Source organism: Brassica oleracea, chromosome C1 (genome assembly GCF_000695525.1).
Source record: "Brassica oleracea var. oleracea cultivar TO1000 chromosome C1, BOL, whole genome shotgun sequence".
NCBI classification, from domain to species: domain Eukaryota; kingdom Viridiplantae; phylum Streptophyta; class Magnoliopsida; order Brassicales; family Brassicaceae; genus Brassica; species Brassica oleracea.
In genome coordinates this window covers 24,456,961-24,474,237 of record NC_027748.1, presented here as the reverse complement: position 1 = coordinate 24,474,237, position 17,277 = coordinate 24,456,961, and the positions used below count along the sequence as shown (strand labels likewise).

Genomic DNA, 17,277 nt, shown 5'->3' with positions numbered 1-17,277 from the left:
GAAATCCCATCACATTCCATTGAAAGTTGTTGCTTCTCTTTGTCGGCTTGTTCTGTGGTACACATAGCTCACCACCATCTCAGCTCAGATAAGAGCGATACATTGAGATTTTCTTTGTGAAGATTATCTTTTTGATGATGACGCTCTCAAGCTCCACAAGGGAAAGCTTATTGACCACTTGAGCTCTGTTCTTCAAAGACTTGAGCTCCATCAACGGCAGCTAAAAGCAGAGTTGAGCTCTGTTCTTTGTCATGACGAGGCCTCCACCAAAGGCGTGTCTTTCACAAGCTTGCTAGAGTTGAGTTCGGCAGGTCCATGCTTGATGTTCGTTGCAAGACGTGTATTAACTCGTGCTTGAGTACACTTGGAAATAAAGAGCTTAGCTTATGATCATTCACTCGGATGGAAACGAGACGCTCTCAAGCTCCACAAAGGACAGTTTCTTGGCGACTTGAGCTCTGTTTTTCAAAGACTTGAGCTCCAACGTCAATAGACAGTCTGTGTTTCTTCTTCATCATGACTGATTTTGAGAAGTGGAGATTGCAACATCTCGCAAGGCATGCTCCAGCTTGTCACTGCCGCTGTTGTGATTCCACTCAGCTTCACAAGCTTGTTCACTGCTCAAGACTCATTCCAGTCGCCTCTCTCATCCGTCTTTAAGCTCGGCCTCGGACAGTAGCAATCACGTGATGACCTTGGTAGTAACGATCTGATCTCCGCACCCGGCTTCTTATGTTTCACCGCCATGACGTCTTCAAAAGCTCCGTCAACAGAAGCTTGTCGCCAAGTTCTCAAGACTCCGCACCGGCTTTGTTCTCGGCATTCATCTCATCTCGTCACTCATTTTGTATCTTCACCGAGGAGACACCATGATCAATAGAGAATACAGTGAGATGTCCATTGCCCGGCTAGAAAGTATGCACACGCCATTAGTGTCATCAAGGGATCATGGGAGTCACGAGGAAAGAGACAACAAGATGCGCAGTCACACGTTAAGCTTCAGATAAATCAAGTTCTACGAGCTTTTACTCATCTTCAACATGTGTCATCACGTTTCCATCAAAGCATGAACAACTCCAGATTATCATCACGAGACAAGCACTTTCCCTTATACAAACAGAGTAGAGAAGACGAAGAATATGAGACGCTCTTTGCAAATGATGGCGATTTGGTCACAGTCCTCACAACTCTCTTGGCGACTTCATCGTCACTGATCACCAACTTAACAGCACAAGCCGACACATTTCTCAACATCATCATAGGCCGACGAACACACAAGCCAACAACTTGTTTGGCACACACGATCTCAACACGAGGCTTCAGATCAGCAATAGTTTGGTAAATGTGTATTTTAGGCACACGTTTAAATTGAACTTGCTTTTTATTAGGCACGAGTTTGCGGTCGACTCGCTTATTGTTAGACACGAGTTTACAGAAACTCGTCTTTGGCGAGGCATGAGTTTACAGAAGCTCTCCTTCTACTAGGCACGAGCTCTCAGTAAACTCGCCTTTGTCTTAGCATGAGTCAAGTAAACTCGTCTTTCGCAAAGCACGAGTTTAAAGCAAACTCGCTTATTACTAGGCACAAGTTCAAAATAAACTCGCCTAAACCGTCATAGGCATGAATGTGTCTAGTTCATTGTCTAAGAAACCCTATTCGTAAAATTCACAGAGATCGACTTCATCTCTCTCTACGAACTTGGGGGGACTTACTGTTGGGGATGGATTTACATCCTCTTAAAGGCCCATTAGACATTAAACTAGGCTCATATTGCTAGGAAGCCCTAGGCTTCATCTTTCTATAAATAAGGAGCTACCTCCTTATGAAAAATGATCTTCTCTTCTTCTTAGACTTTAAGAACATATTTTCATAGAGATTTTGTATTCTAAGGTTCACTTTACCTTTGTAATCATCTTGGTGATGAACCTTCAATCAATGAAATCTCTTTTATATTCTTTTTTCCATTTGATTTCATTTCAAGATTTCTCATATCCCTCAAGAATCTAATTCTTATTCTTAAATTATTTTATTGTATTGATTCAACAAACACTACCGGCATAAACACCATTTTGGATCAAACATTACTCACTTCTCGCAACTAGTTGAAGAGAAGGGTACTGTTGCTTGGAAGACACGAAGCTTGGAGAAGGTCGAGTATAAGAACTAGGGTTTTATTTTCTGAACAATGTTTTAACGAATTATTGTGAATCTCTTTGTTGTTGCTGTCTAGTTCAATTTTTGTCATGTTTGATTGTTTACTATATAACAAAGTTGCGTGGTTTGAATACATAACTGGTTTCTAATGTATAAAACTGATATATAGTTATGGGGGCTATACAAAGATGATGGTTTAATATGGAGACTAGGGTAACAATTGTGTAACAAATTCTTGTGAATCGCCAAGTATAATGTTTTTCTTCTCTTCTTGTTGTTGTCGTCGAGGTCAAGTACTATCATGTCGTCGAGGTAACAATTGTGTAACAGACCCCTTTTCAAATTGATCGTCATTAAAACAAAGTTTGTATGATTGAAGACACAGAATTGGGTTTACTGTATAAAAACTAATAGTTGTGGGCTAAACAGAGATGATATCTCATAAGGGGTCAAAAACATAAAAACGAGAAAAACTTCTCCCGGTTTATCTAAAATCAAATTTCACATGAAATCCAACATTCTTTTGCGCAGTAAAAGGGGTCTGAATAAACCAAAGCAACCTCCTCCACATTTAAGAAACTTTTGCAAACTAATCCGAAGTCTTTTGATACAACATACCAACACAAAAGACCAAACTTGTCTCATAAAATAGATAAAAAAAACGGAAACATGTATCTTCAGTAAAGACATATAGTAATGCCACGGTTAAAAGGAAGTATTTATAACAGAGACCTCATCAGTACCAATACAACAACAACTATATTTTAGTACTCATAAGCAGCAGTTCTCTTCATCATCCTCATGAACTCTTCCATATTAACTTCACCATCACCTGCATTTTGTATTTATTTTAGTGTCAATCATGTTTCTTCACCAAGCGTTCTTTGCCCAAGAAAAAAATAGAGAAATTTCAGCAACTTACGGTCACGGTCAGCTTCTTCCACCATTTCACGTATCTCAGCATCAGTGAAGTTTTCACCCAAGTCCTTTGCCATGCGTTTGATATCATCAGCAGATATCTTCCCCTGCAACAAATATGTAAAAGAATGACTTTTGTACTAGATATTGTAATCCTCTGAGAGATGAAAGAAAGAAAGAAAGAAAGCATTATAGATACATTATTGTCAAGATCAATGATCTTGAAAGCCTTGGTGAGCTCTTCTTTGGTGTCACGTTCACCAATTTTAGCAGTCATCATATGGTAAAACTCATCGTAATCTATGGCTCCACTTCCATCCTTGTCCACATCTGCTATCATTTTCTCGATTTGCTTCAATCATTATACAAAACAAAACAAAACAAAACAAAGAGGATATATATATCAGAATCCTTCATTCTTCAAAGAAGTAAAAGAACCTACAAATGAAACTTATGTTACCTCTTCCGTCATCTCGAAACCAAGCGCCCTAAATCACACAGAGTAGTAACTTGAAAGATTAATATTTAAAAATAAAAATAAAACATTGCAGAACTCCAAAAAAGATTCACCTCATAGCAACATTAAGCTCTTTAGCATCGATGGTACCAGAGCCATCAGTGTCAAAGAGATCAAAAGCTTCCTTGATCTCTTGCCTCTTCTGCTGATTCAACCCATGATGACGTCTGGGTTTCTCTTTCCTTGAAACACCTCTGTATAGACTCGACTGCAGAAGAAACAATTAAACAACATCAATCATCTCATAGAGAAACCAAACCAACACAACACGAGACATAGCTCAACTATACTAGAAACAAAAGAAAAATATAAACTTTTAACACTAAGACACAATTAACTTTCAAGAACAGGAAGCACTCATAGAGAAACCAACACAAGACAAGACATCTCAATTTTACTAAAAATCTAAACTTTTTTAACACGGGCATGTAAGAAAAGACATCTTTTTAGCATAAAAATCTCCAAGCTACTAGACACTCTATATCAATCATCCTTGATTGATTCTAACAATCTCGCCGTTATATCTCAGCACAAAAACTTTGATCCAATCTCAAGAAATTGCTGATCGTTAACACACATATTGAGACAAATCGAAGTTACGAACCATTCCTTCTTTGCGAATCGGAGAGATGGAAGAAGAAGAAGAAGCTCTTTCCGCGTCGATTTCTCGAAAAGTAATCTAAACGTTTCTCTCTACTTTCCTCGTTTCTTTCATACCAGGAAAAAGTCGATCAGATGGGCCTATTACTGAAAGGCCCATTAACGAAAACAAATACGCCGGCCCAAATTGCGACTCATGAATCCAAAACTAACTAACTAATTCATTTAGCTAAACTCTCGTGTCTTGCTTTGCCTTACCTATCAGACTTTGCAACATGATTCAATCTGCTTCGACCCATTTTTTTGGTAGGACTCAAATACAACAAAAAAATGTGTTGGGTAGCGTGAGATTTGCCGGTGAACACAAAGAGTGATGGTGGTTTACGCATGAGGGATATACACGCCTTTAACGTTGCAATGCTTGGCAAACTATCTTGGTGGATTGTCCAAAATCCGAGGAGATTATTCGTATGTGTTCTCCTTGAAAAATACTGCTACGGTCCATCTTTCTTGTCGATATCCTGCTCTACTTCAGCTTCTCATGTGTGGAGAGGGATTCTCTTCGCCGAGATCTCCTCAAGACACAACTCTGCAAATCTATCGGCAACAACGAGACAACAAACACATGGACAGATAATTGGATCTCCTCCTCGACGCACATCATACCCTTTGGTCCGACGCGTGATCTGGAGGGAGACCTTATGGTCTCAGACTTGCTTACTAGAGGTTCCAACTCTTGGAACAGACACCACATAGAGTATTTTTTTTTTCTGAGATTGCACATCTGATTTACTTGGTACACCCAAGCTCTTGTTCATGCTCAATCAATCGACTGCCTCCAACCGGCCTCACTCAGAATCTCTTTGCTTGGATCTGTTGGCAAATCTGGACTACACGGAACAAATTCTTATTCGAAAACATAGCTTCTCATGCTAGTGATCTGATGATTAAGACTATATATGGGGCTCGAGAGTGGCAGCTCGCTCAACTTGAAGACAATAGCCTTCGACAACCTTCATCCATCGGAGCGATGACACCACCATCTCTGCCTTCGGGAACGATCCGCTGCAACTCTGATGCGTCGTGGGTCCGTGACTCTCTTACTGCGGGCCTAGGTTGGATCCTCGACCTTTATTCCAAGGATAATGCGACCCCGGGAACTAGGGGTTGGCATTTTGCCCGATATCCAAACCCATATCCGAACCCGACCTGAAAAACCAAAAACGAAATCTGAACCGAAATAGCAAAATATCAGAGCGGATAGTGAATTAGGAGAAATTAGATATCCAAACCCGAACTGGTAACATCTGAACCCAAATAGATATCCGAACATAACCGAACATATGAATACTTGACCTTATATTTCTAGTTTACTTCTCTAATTTTTATTCAAAATTTTATATTGATGCTGCACATGACTAAAAATCAGATAAATATACATATAATTATAGAAAAAATTATTTGCTACTCACTTAAAATACATATCAAGCTCTTGTTTCTTACATTAACAAAAGTTGCATCCAAAATTTTAAAATAATAACTAAATTAGTATCTTTCTATTTTAAACTTTTTTCTTTAAACCTATTAATAGTTTAATCTATTAAAAATTAGAAAACAAGTTAAGTTAAAAGTATATATGTTAAATACAAAAAAAATTAAACAATGAAGAATTTATTTTTTTTCCTTTAAAATCTAAATATCCGAACCCGATCTGGAATAGTCAAACCCAAACTTAAAATACCCAAACCCGACCCAAAATGTAGAAATACTTAGACGGATTTTATACCTCTATACCGAAATATCCAAAAATCAGAAATACCCGTTTCGAACTCGAACCCCCACCCCTACGGGGAACTAACTTCTTACTCATGTTAAGTCACCACTGCTGGCCGAAGCACTAGCAGCACTCAGAGAAGCAGTGGCAGCGGCTAACAACCTTTCTCTTCCAAATGTCTGGTTTTGATCCGACTCTCAGGAGCTCACTAGAGCAATAGACTCGAAGTCATATCCGGTGGAGATTTTTGGAGTTCTCATGGATGTCAAGTTTCTATCTTCGTCTTTCTCTTTCATTGCATTTTCCTTTATCCGTAGGGAGTATAACTCCATTGCTGATCCTCTTTCGAAATCGGTTTTGGTACCGAACTCTTTTTGATGTACTGAACCTTCTTTACTTATGATACTTCTATATGTTGTTCAAAAAAAGAAATGTATGTTTTCTTATAAATTAAAAAGCAGTTCAATGCAAGCTAAATAAATATTGACCAAATACTTATGTAGGATATACATAGTTAATAATTCATTGGCCATCTGCAATTTTCCTATATTTTTTTTCCTTCTTTACATATTAAACAATTTAACACTTAGATTTCAAATGAATGGTGATGTAAATTAAAAAAATGCACGTCAAATAAAATAAATGCAGATCAAAGTGTTTGAATAGAGAAGCAGTACAGTGACAAGTGTCATGCACATGGGCTTTTATGTACTATAAAATCATTCACGTTTTTTAATGTAAAATTAAAAAAAGAAAGAAGGAAAACTCCATAAAGTATAATTTTTTTTTTGTTTTTCTGCATAAATACAGTTCATCTGCGTGTATTTCTTCTACCTTTAGTACTTTTGATGTTGTTTAACTATTTCACTCTTTTTCTAGCCAATAGGTAATTTCACTGAAATAAATTAATTTTATAAATATTGATTCATTATCCATAAATATAATCTTACTAGTTCTATACTTTGACAAAATAAAACTCTCTTGTTGTTGTGTATTATGCTCCTCTCTGGTGTAAGGTAAGATTACCCTTTTATTTTTATTTTATTATATTTATATAATACATATTAATAACTGAAAATATAGTTTAGTTAATTGGAAAATCCTATATATATGATACATTTTAGAGTTTTTACGTATAACATATGCATGTAAGTAAACACAAGATGTTTTTTAGCTCCCTGTCAATCTTTTCGGAATGGGGTTGTTAGGTATCACATGTCTCATTTCAACAATGGTATTCCTCTTAAGAATAAAAAGAACTATTTAATCGATGTCATGTATCTCTACGTTGTGTTATTGAAAAGATATCTGGAGTCTGGAAGAGAAATAAAGGATTTTGTGTGATTTTTTGGAATACAATATTCATTTTCAGACAAGAGTTGTAAATGCTACAATGAGACTACATTTTTTTTTTTAGAATTTCAAATCTTTTTATTGAAAATTTTGTTGAAGTAATGAGACACACATATACCAGCAACGAATATTCTAAAAGTGACCTAAGTGACATGAATATAGCAAATATGGCTCTTGGAAATCATATGACAAACATTATAGATAATATTGTAGATATTTTATGGGCAAATCAAAATATTTTTCATTAAATTATTTTACCTTGTTTATGTATTGTATTTCTACATTATGTGTTTTGATTTTTTGGTTGTAATTTTTTTATTTAAATATATGATATGCATTTTTGAACTGTTTTTACCATTTACAACTATAATATATTTTTTTTTGCATGATTTGCATCATTCCCACATGATCTGCTTGATTTGCACTTGTCCTACTTGATTTATTTGATCTATACCATTTGATTTGCATTTACCTTTTGAATGGTGAATAACAAAAAAAAAATGTTGTTCAATCTGCATATATATAAACTGCTTTTGTACTAAATGTTGTCTGTATATCCATTCATACCTTAAAGGTTTGAATGAGCATGCAGAACAAATCCAAATTAAAAAATACAGTCCATTAATATTTGTAGATTGTACTGCATTTTGTCATTATTCAGCTATTTAATTGAATAACAAAAATAAAATGTATAAAATATTAAATTTTTGCATGCAAAATAAATTTAAAAAGAACACAGAAAAATCTTATGCATGCAGTTTATATATATTTTATTATTTATTTCAGTTCAGCATTTTCATAGCTGAATGAACAGTATTTATAGTTCCCTCTGCATGTCAACATTTTCTCATTTCTCTTGCATTAGTTCTACTTCACTTTCAAGGCCGAAGGCTTTGAATATGAACAGAATACAAAGAAAGTTAAATGCTTTACATGTAAAATGCAGACTAAAATGCATTTGTTTTCCATTCACAAATTTAAATGCATAACATAAATAAACAATAAAATAATAAATGAACTGTAAGAAGAATATTTACTAGTACTAATATTTTGATATGCAGAGCAAAAAAGGAAGACATTGTTGAGGGCTAATCACGATGCATGCTTTAATTGTTTTTTGAAAAATAATATGCTTAAATTTTCTCTCTTTTAGTTGTTTAAAAATATATTTACTAATAACTTATTTCATTCACTCTAAAAATAAACTCAATATTCTTTCAGAAATATGATTTAACATTGTATTACATTTTCTGTTTTTATTTATTAATTTAATTACAAATTTATTAATAAAAATAGTTTTCAAATATTTATTCTTTTACATATATTATTTTATATCATCTAAAATATATAACTTCACTGTAGAATCATATATAATATTTACGTAAAAAGAGAAACATACATGTTATATTTCTTTAATTTTTATTATTGGCAATAATTAATATAAATAAGACAATTAATTAATACTTGTTTAAAAAGAAATTACTTTTATTTTATGATATTTTAACATAAACTAGTTTAATGAATTCATGCATGTAATCTAATAACTCTTATTTTATTTGAATATCTTTTTAAAGTTTAAATTTTATTTTATAGTTACTTCATATTTTACACAGTAAAATATCAGATATATTTTTTGTTATTTCATATATATTATAACATGTTTTGTCAACATATAATGCATGCATGTATTTTATCTTTTGTTTAATTGATTTTTTGGCAAATATATTATAACATATGTAGCATGAATGCAATTTTGTTTCTCTTTAATTAGAAGTAGTGTTTAAGATATGTAACTTACATCATTTTAAATTTTCAACATTTTATCAAATTTTCATCATTTTTGGGTCTTCAAATCTGATTTCGGATAAAATACCGGGTATTTACCAGGTATTTGAATATCTTAAGGTATTTTCGGGTATTCTTTTTGGGATTTTGGATACTTTTCGAGTTTCGGTATCTTGGTACTTTTTGGTATTAAAGATATTTTTGAAGTATCGGGTTTTGGTTTTCGGCTATAATTTTGGGTATAAATTCCATTTCTATAAATATAATTTGGGTATCGGATAAAGTTTCGGTATTTTGGGTATTTAAGTCAGATTTTGGGTAAATGTTTTTGTATTTACCGGATAAATGAATATTTTCAAGTATTTTTGGATTTTGTAATATTTTTTGGGTTTCTGATCGAGTTCGAGTTTTTAGGTCCTTTTAAGTCCTAAATATCCGAACATAATCGGATCTAAAATGTACCCAAAATAATATGCATTTTATAGATATCTTAATTTTACACTTGAACCTATCCGAATTCATTAATAACTGATCTGAACCCAAACCAAAAATTTCTAAATACATAGCTGAATCCAAAAGTATTAGATCCAAAAGAATAGACCCAGTAGGAACCGAAACAAATCTGGCCTGAAAAGCTTAAATGCCCATACCTAACTTGATCTGCATTTGTTCAGCATAATTTACTAGATCTACATTTGTTCTGGTTGATCTATATTTTTTGTTCTGTGTCACCATTCGAGGTCTTCATTAATTATTTTCAATTCTGCATTTTAGTGGTGAATGAGTACTAAATGTAGTTATGTCTCTCTCTCTTGCTTGACATTCATACCCTTATTATGCAGATTGTTCTCCATTTATTTGCTGCTCATCCATTTAATTGCAGAACAAATCGAAATCATAAGATATTTGCAAATCTGCATGCAGATTAATGTTTGTCGTTGAATAGTTGATCTGCAAAAATATAAGAAAATTTGGTGGGTAACATGTAGATGGTCAATGCATATAAGTATATTTTGTGTTCATTAGCTTTTTATAAATATTTTTATTAGAGTTATTCCAATCAATTCTAAATTAAACAAAAAATATTTTACAACTATAGTTTAATATTTTATTTCAATTTTTTTGTATTACGTAATAACTCCTTTTAGAAGAGTTTATTTATAATTTATATATTCACATTTTTATATAACTTCAATGCAATAAGTAGTTATGTATGTTTTTAAAATCTTCTAAAAATGTAATGCATTATTAAAGAAGAAATAAATATTTTTACAAAATGAAGTATTGAATATAATTTTTATTTTTATTTTTTATATTTTTAGATTGTCTAATACATCTGCATCTATAATAAATGGTTCTAAAATCAAGATTTAGTTTTTGAATTAGTTATGTTTCAAGAAATTATGAAATTTTAATATGGTAAAAAAAATTTTATAATCAATAAATTTTATGTTTGTTCTCAATTAATGAATTATAACATATGCATATATTTTATTTTTTTTATTTAGAAATTATATTTCTGTTTATATATTATATATCATTGTTTTGTATGTTTTTAACATTCAGTCAAACATGCTGGTTTGATAAATTAGTTTTATCAGTTAGATTTGCATTTGTTCGGCATATTTTAATTAATTTGCATTTGTTATACTTAAACTGCATTATCTGTTTAATCTGCATTTTATTATTTGTATTCCCATTCGAAATCTAATAATCTAGATGAAGTACATTAATATTTTATTAATTATTTTAGTTCTGGGTTTTAATTTGTGAGTGAGTACAAAATGCAATCTCTTCTACATCATTATTTATTTTGCATTTTTCTTGTCTCTCTCCTCATGTACATTTTTTAGACCGCATGTTTGAAGTGTTTCAAGCATTTTTTGCCTTTACATTTATAATTTACCTTTTTGAAATTAATAATAGTAAATAAATATTTTAATTACTTATAAGATTTTAAAAATGTAAATTTTTGTGAACATATATTATAATAATATATCGAAAACAAAACTTTTTAAATTAAGTTATATTTTCAAATTTTTATTAAAAGTTAACATTAGCTGAATTTATTTTATTGATATTTTTTGAAATGTCTTATATATACTAAATTATTTATAAATTAACTTCTTCTACAAATACCATATTTTCATTTTAATTTAATCACAACTCTAACAATACAAAAAACTATCATTGTCTATTTAGCTCTTCTTTGTTTTCTTCATATTAGTTTTACATTTATTAAAATTATTATATCTATATAATGTATATGGTTTTAATTACAATATGTATTATTTAAATATATTATATTGTAGCTTAAATATGTATAGAAGAGATATGTATTTTTTTGTTTCTAACATTTTCGTATTTGATTTTAAAGTTGGAGTAACATTGATTTAGTGCAATATCTATTGCTATTTGTATAGTGCATTTATATATTATGAGTTTTTATTTTTATTATAATAATTACTTTTAATATATAATCTGCTTTATTTGAATTGATTTTATCATTCAAAACTTTAATAAACTATTTGATTTGCGTGTATGCATTTGTCCCACTTGATGTACATATGCACTTATCCTACATGATATGCGTAACATGTACTTCTTGAATTGATTTTACTATTATAAGTCAATCTATTTGATCTGTATTTGTTCTGCATATTTAAAGCATAACAATTTTTTTATAAAATAACAGAAGATCTGCATATAGATTAATTATCTAAACAATTTACTTGAGATGTATTTTTTCTTTTTGATCTATATTTTCTGTTTGATATGCGTTACCATTTAAATCCTTAAATGTGTTGTTTTTTTTGTACAGCAGGTAAATGAGAGATAAGAAGGGATGTCGATGGGCATGTGAAGCTTTTTGATTAAAACAATATGTAGTGTTTTTTTTATCTATAAATAGTATAATATATTATTTATTTTGATTAAAAATATGATAAGAGTTTCACTTATTCTCTAAAAATATATTATACCATATACAAACACTATATTTTATTTCATCAATTTTATATTTTAATACATGCAGTATTTTTATTTTGTGTTTAATTAATTTTTTTATATCTTTCAAGTTGACTCATATATCTACATCCAACAAAAATAATTCAAAAATTAAGGTAAGCTTTTAATTAGTTTTTTCAATGAATTATTAAAAAATTAATATGTTAAATTTAGAATTTATATTCAATAATACTCAGTAAACATTTTACTTAATGTCTACAAATATATTATGACATATGTACGCATTTTTTAATTTGATCAATTTAGGCTGTTTTATATAATATTCAGAAAGATAGTTAAATATAAATTATGTTGGTAATAATTGAATACTATATATTATAACACATGCATGCATTTTTATTTATTGTTTAATTAATTACTTTTATATTTTCATGTTATTTTATATATCTACATCCATTCAAATGAAAAAAAATAAAATATGTTTTCAGTTAGTTATGTTTTATTGAATTATTAAATTTTCATATGTTTCAAATAGCTTAAAGTTTATGACTAATAATATTTAATTAAAGTTTTTTTTTCTAAGATATATATTACAACACATGTAAGTATTTTTATTTTATTTTATAATTAAAACTAATATTTGGTTTTATATATTTAACTTTCATTATCTTAAAAATTTACAACATTCAATCAACTATGTGATTCGGTAAATTAGTTTGTATTGCTTGTGGATCATAAATATTTTATTATTTATTAAAATGAACCACTGTATAGTTATGAGTAAATGTTGAATGGCAACACAATAGCAATTTTCATGTCTAAGTATAGGAACAGTCTTTATTCTACATTTCCATTCAAACATTAAGGCTTCGAATGGTAAAAACAGTTTAAAATCTACATATCAAAGCAAATCAAGTGGAAGAGATGTAAATAAAATATATCAAACATTTTATCACAGGAAAACATTTCAAATAAAGCAGATTATTTGAAATAAAAAGATTACAATAAAAAACAAATACACTACAAGAAGATAAGGTGGTTTCCGATGCGAAAAAATCTGTCAAGAATTCTTAATAAAACTCCAATGAAAATGAAAATCTGGGAAATTGTCGGGAATCCGTAGGGAATTCCCAACTAATAACATTTTGTTCAAAATTCATCATAAAGCATGTATGTTAGAAAATTTCTGACGAAATGAGAAGAACAAACTATTTGTTAGATAACCGTTATAATTTCTCACATATTCTCAACAAGACAAAAAATTCATCTGAAATACCCGATGAATTTCCGGCGGATTTTTATATCGAAAATGCGTAAAATATCCATTGACAACGAACTGAAGAAATGAAGATGGAATAAATCAAGCGGTGCAAAAGTAGATCAAAAGGGTTCAATAGTTTAAACTTTAAAATTTATGTTTAAATGGTAAAAATGAGAAAAACAGTTTAAAATTCTGTACAAAGTTAGAATAAATTATATAACATATAAATTAAAATTTATGTGAATCATAATAATTACATAATAATATATATAAGATATAAATATGTAATATTCATATCTAACTAAATATTTATTTTTACATTACTATCCAAAAATAAATTAATTTATAAATAATAAAATATATAGAAAACATATTAAAATATAAAATAAAATAGATCCAGTACAACAAAAAATTTAATTAAAAAGCAAAATATAACCTAATTATAAAAATTAATATTTAAATTTTTATTTTGATATTACATATATATGGTTACTAAACTATACATTTGTAAAAGTTATAAGTAATTAAAATAATTTATATAATATTTCAAGAAGTAGTTTAATTATAAAATGAAAGGTTCCAGAATGCTTGAAAACACTCCATGATGTGCTAGTACTCTAGCTTATGGATCAAGATTTTACTAATATATTTGAATTGTTTGCATATCAGAAATATTTTATTATTTATTAAAATGAACCACTTTATAGTTATGAGTAAATGTTGAATGACAACACAGAAACAGTCTATTTAAACACTAAGTAGAATACATGTATATCTAAGTAATCAAACTAATTTACATAATTATTATATTTGATTGAATATTGAATGTTTAAATATGATGTAAGTTAGATATATAAACAAAATATTAGTTCTAACTAAAAGAAAATAAAATATGCATACATGTGTCATAATATATATGTTGTAAACAAATACAAACTTTTATTGAATATTATTGTTCATAAAATTTAACTTATTTGTGACATATTAAAATTTTCATAATTCTTTGAAAAAACTTGAATTTTAAAATACTATTTTACTCTTTAAATTTTAAAACTGGAACCAAAAATTATTATATTTTGTTGACTACGCTATTACAGTCCCATCGAAAATCATTCATTAAATATAACTAAGAAAATTAAATGATCTAATTTTTAAAGAGACTAAAATGGACAGGTAAAAAAAGAGATTTATTTGTATTTGATTAAAAATAGAGACTAAAGTGATGTGCTTATGAGTTATATTTCTTTTAATTAAAAAATTGAAGATTATCATATTAAATTTCTCTTTTCAAATGGCCGAAGGCTTTCTATGATATCCTTACAACCTACTAACAAACACTAAAGTTACATATTCAGATGATGTAGAAACAACATGCATAATAACTTAGTGGAAGGAAATTATATTGTAAAAATATTTGTATATTTAGCTAAATATGTATAATTTTCTATTAACATATTTATAGATGATAATGCATAAAAATAATATATATTTATAGACTATTTTATATATAATTCGTATATTAAATATAAACAGAAAATGTAAAAAAGCTATTATCTCATAAGAAATTGATTAAAATATCCTAAGTTGACTACCGCTTTACAAAATACACTCAATCAAAAAATACTATAACCTTTGAGTTTAAGGTTGAGTGATAATTGTTTAGGGTTTAGTATTTAGGGGGTGGGATTGAGTTTATAAACTTCTACAAATGTTTTATAAATCATTCTTAAATATTTATAAATGATTTATGAGAGTTAATTTAATCTTTTAATCAAAATTTTGTGGTATTTTCGAAAATGATTATACTTTAAAAGTAAATTTGAAAAGTAGTATCAAACTTGTAGAATTAAAACTTTCCTTTATATAATATTTTGAGAAAAATTAAAATTTTATTTGTTCATCACTTTATTTTAAAAAATTTCTTTAAATTTTGTTCATCACTTTATTTTTCACAAATAAAATATTATTTGATTAGAATTCAACTCTATTATAAAGTTAATCTATTTTGAAAAAAAAAAAAATAGAGTGAACCAACTTTCACACTTGCGATTTGCAAACCTCATTCCAACATAAAAATAAAAGAAATATCAAAATTCAAAACTAAAAAAGAAAACATATCTTGGACAAAAAATGAAGACAACATTGAGAAACTCACTTTATTCCTCGCCACCACAAGCACGCTTGCTTCTACAGTTGTAGGCTTTATAGCCTTCATATAACCTACCAAGAATCGATTTGTAAAGAAGAGATCTGAGATATATCAGCCACACGAGTGTTAATTTAATAACAACAAAGTGTGAATGATTTATAACAAAGTGGTAGCGAATCAAGCAATATAGTGTCTTCTACTTTGAATAGAATCGTCTATTTTTAATATTATAGGCCTGCATTCGTAATATGAAGAAACTAGAATTGTATTGTCAAAAAAAAAGAATCGTTGGTTATATTTAATATTTAATGTCAATTCCTAAAAGAAAATTATGAATTGTAACTACATAGCCATAACAAAGAAAATTTACTAAATGAACTTTGTACCGTTGTTTTTTACATGATCGATCAAAGTCTCTCCGTTTCATTTAGAAACAATAAAATATTGGCACTATTTACCAATACAATTGAAATAGTAATGACAACTATATCTGTAATATTACCAAACCAAAAGTTAGAGAAATATTTAAATTAAGCAACATGATATATATATATATATATATATATTAACGCTGATTTATTATGAGATTATATTTATGAAAAAGATTATATAGACGATTCGATAACCGACAATATTATCTGCCTTATGAAGATCTACGCCTAACTGTATCATCTGAGCCGTCCTATGAAGATTCATTTTTGACCAGATTTTACTTGTGCGATGCTGAAGATTCCTTGTAAGCCTTTCTTTTGTAGTCTGCATTAATAAATTGCATTCTCTGGAATTTGAAACCTAGATTTCTTATAATCTGCAAGAAATTGCATAGTCTGGGATTCGAACTTCAGACCTGAATGTAAAAACTTTCGAACCTTAACCATTAGGTTACGGTGCTAAAAGTTACAAAAAACATTATATAACTACATGCATATTCAATACGGTCTACGTGTTCTCATAATTATTTGCAGACATGTTATGTGGAGGATAATAACTAATGATGTATTAAGCACATGGGGAAGCATTAATTAAGCCTATTTGAATTTATTTGTATTGCTATGCATCTTTAGTATATATTGTAAGCACAAGATTTAGGTTAGGGTGAATTTTTAAATTCACCTCTCTTCTTATTACCAATCAAAATATCACCTAGATTAATAATAAAATAGATTAATTTTATTTTAGAAAAACTGAAATAATTGAAAAAAATAATAACGTCAATTTTAATGATACTAACGCCACTAACTAAACCCTAAACTTTAAATCTATACCCTAAACCAAAATCCTAAACTCTAAACCCAAACCGTAAACCGTAAACTCAAACCCTATATCCTAAACCCAAATCCTATATCCTAAACCTAAATCATAAACCCTAAACCCAAACCGTAAATCATAAACCCAAACCCTATATTCTAAACCCAAATCATAAACTATAAATTCAAACCATATATCCAAACCTAATCCCTACACCCTAAACTCAAATCGTAAACCCGGAACCCAAATCCTATATCCTAAAGGTTTGGGTTAATGTTGATGTTGTTTCTTTAGGGTTTAAGATTTGGGTTTAGAGTCTAGGTTTGGGTTTAGGATCTAGGGTTTGAGTTTAAGGCGTAGGGTTTGGGTTTAGAGTTTACGGTTTGAGTTTAGGATTTGGGTTTAAGATATAGGGTTTGAGTTTAGGGTTTAGAGTTTGGGTTTAGAATTTAGGGTTTAGGGTTTAGATTTAAGGTTTATGGTTTAGAATTTAAGATTTAAGGTTTAGTTAGTGGCGTTATCGTCATTAAAATGAGCGTCATTATTTTTT

At 29.4% G+C, this 17,277-nt stretch overlaps 1 protein-coding gene across 1 annotated transcript; it reads right to left on the bottom strand.

Annotated features, from left to right (window-relative positions):
* Positions 1-2,725: 2,725 nt before the first annotated feature.
* Positions 2,726-4,298, bottom strand: LOC106326955 (probable calcium-binding protein CML20). The gene is made up of 6 exons (XM_013764939.1): positions 4,195-4,298; positions 3,644-3,798; positions 3,534-3,561; positions 3,273-3,425; positions 3,078-3,180; positions 2,726-2,987 (listed from the first exon to the last, which is right to left on the bottom strand). The coding sequence occupies exons 1-6, from the start codon at positions 4,195-4,197 to the stop codon at positions 2,920-2,922; spliced, it is 510 nt and encodes a 169-aa protein (XP_013620393.1). The 5' UTR covers positions 4,198-4,298; the 3' UTR covers positions 2,726-2,919.
* Between the last annotated feature and the right edge of the window lie 12,979 nt (positions 4,299-17,277).

Excerpts from the sequence above, each read along its gene's own strand:
- LOC106326955 (XM_013764939.1), bottom strand. Across the intron at positions 3,181-3,272 it reads TCATTGATCTTGACAATAAT|GGGAAGATATCTGCTGATGA; the intron begins GTATCTATAATG and ends TATTTGTTGCAG. Across the intron at positions 2,988-3,077 it reads GGAAGAAGCTGACCGTGACC|GTGATGGTGAAGTTAATATG; the intron begins GTAAGTTGCTGA and ends TACAAAATGCAG.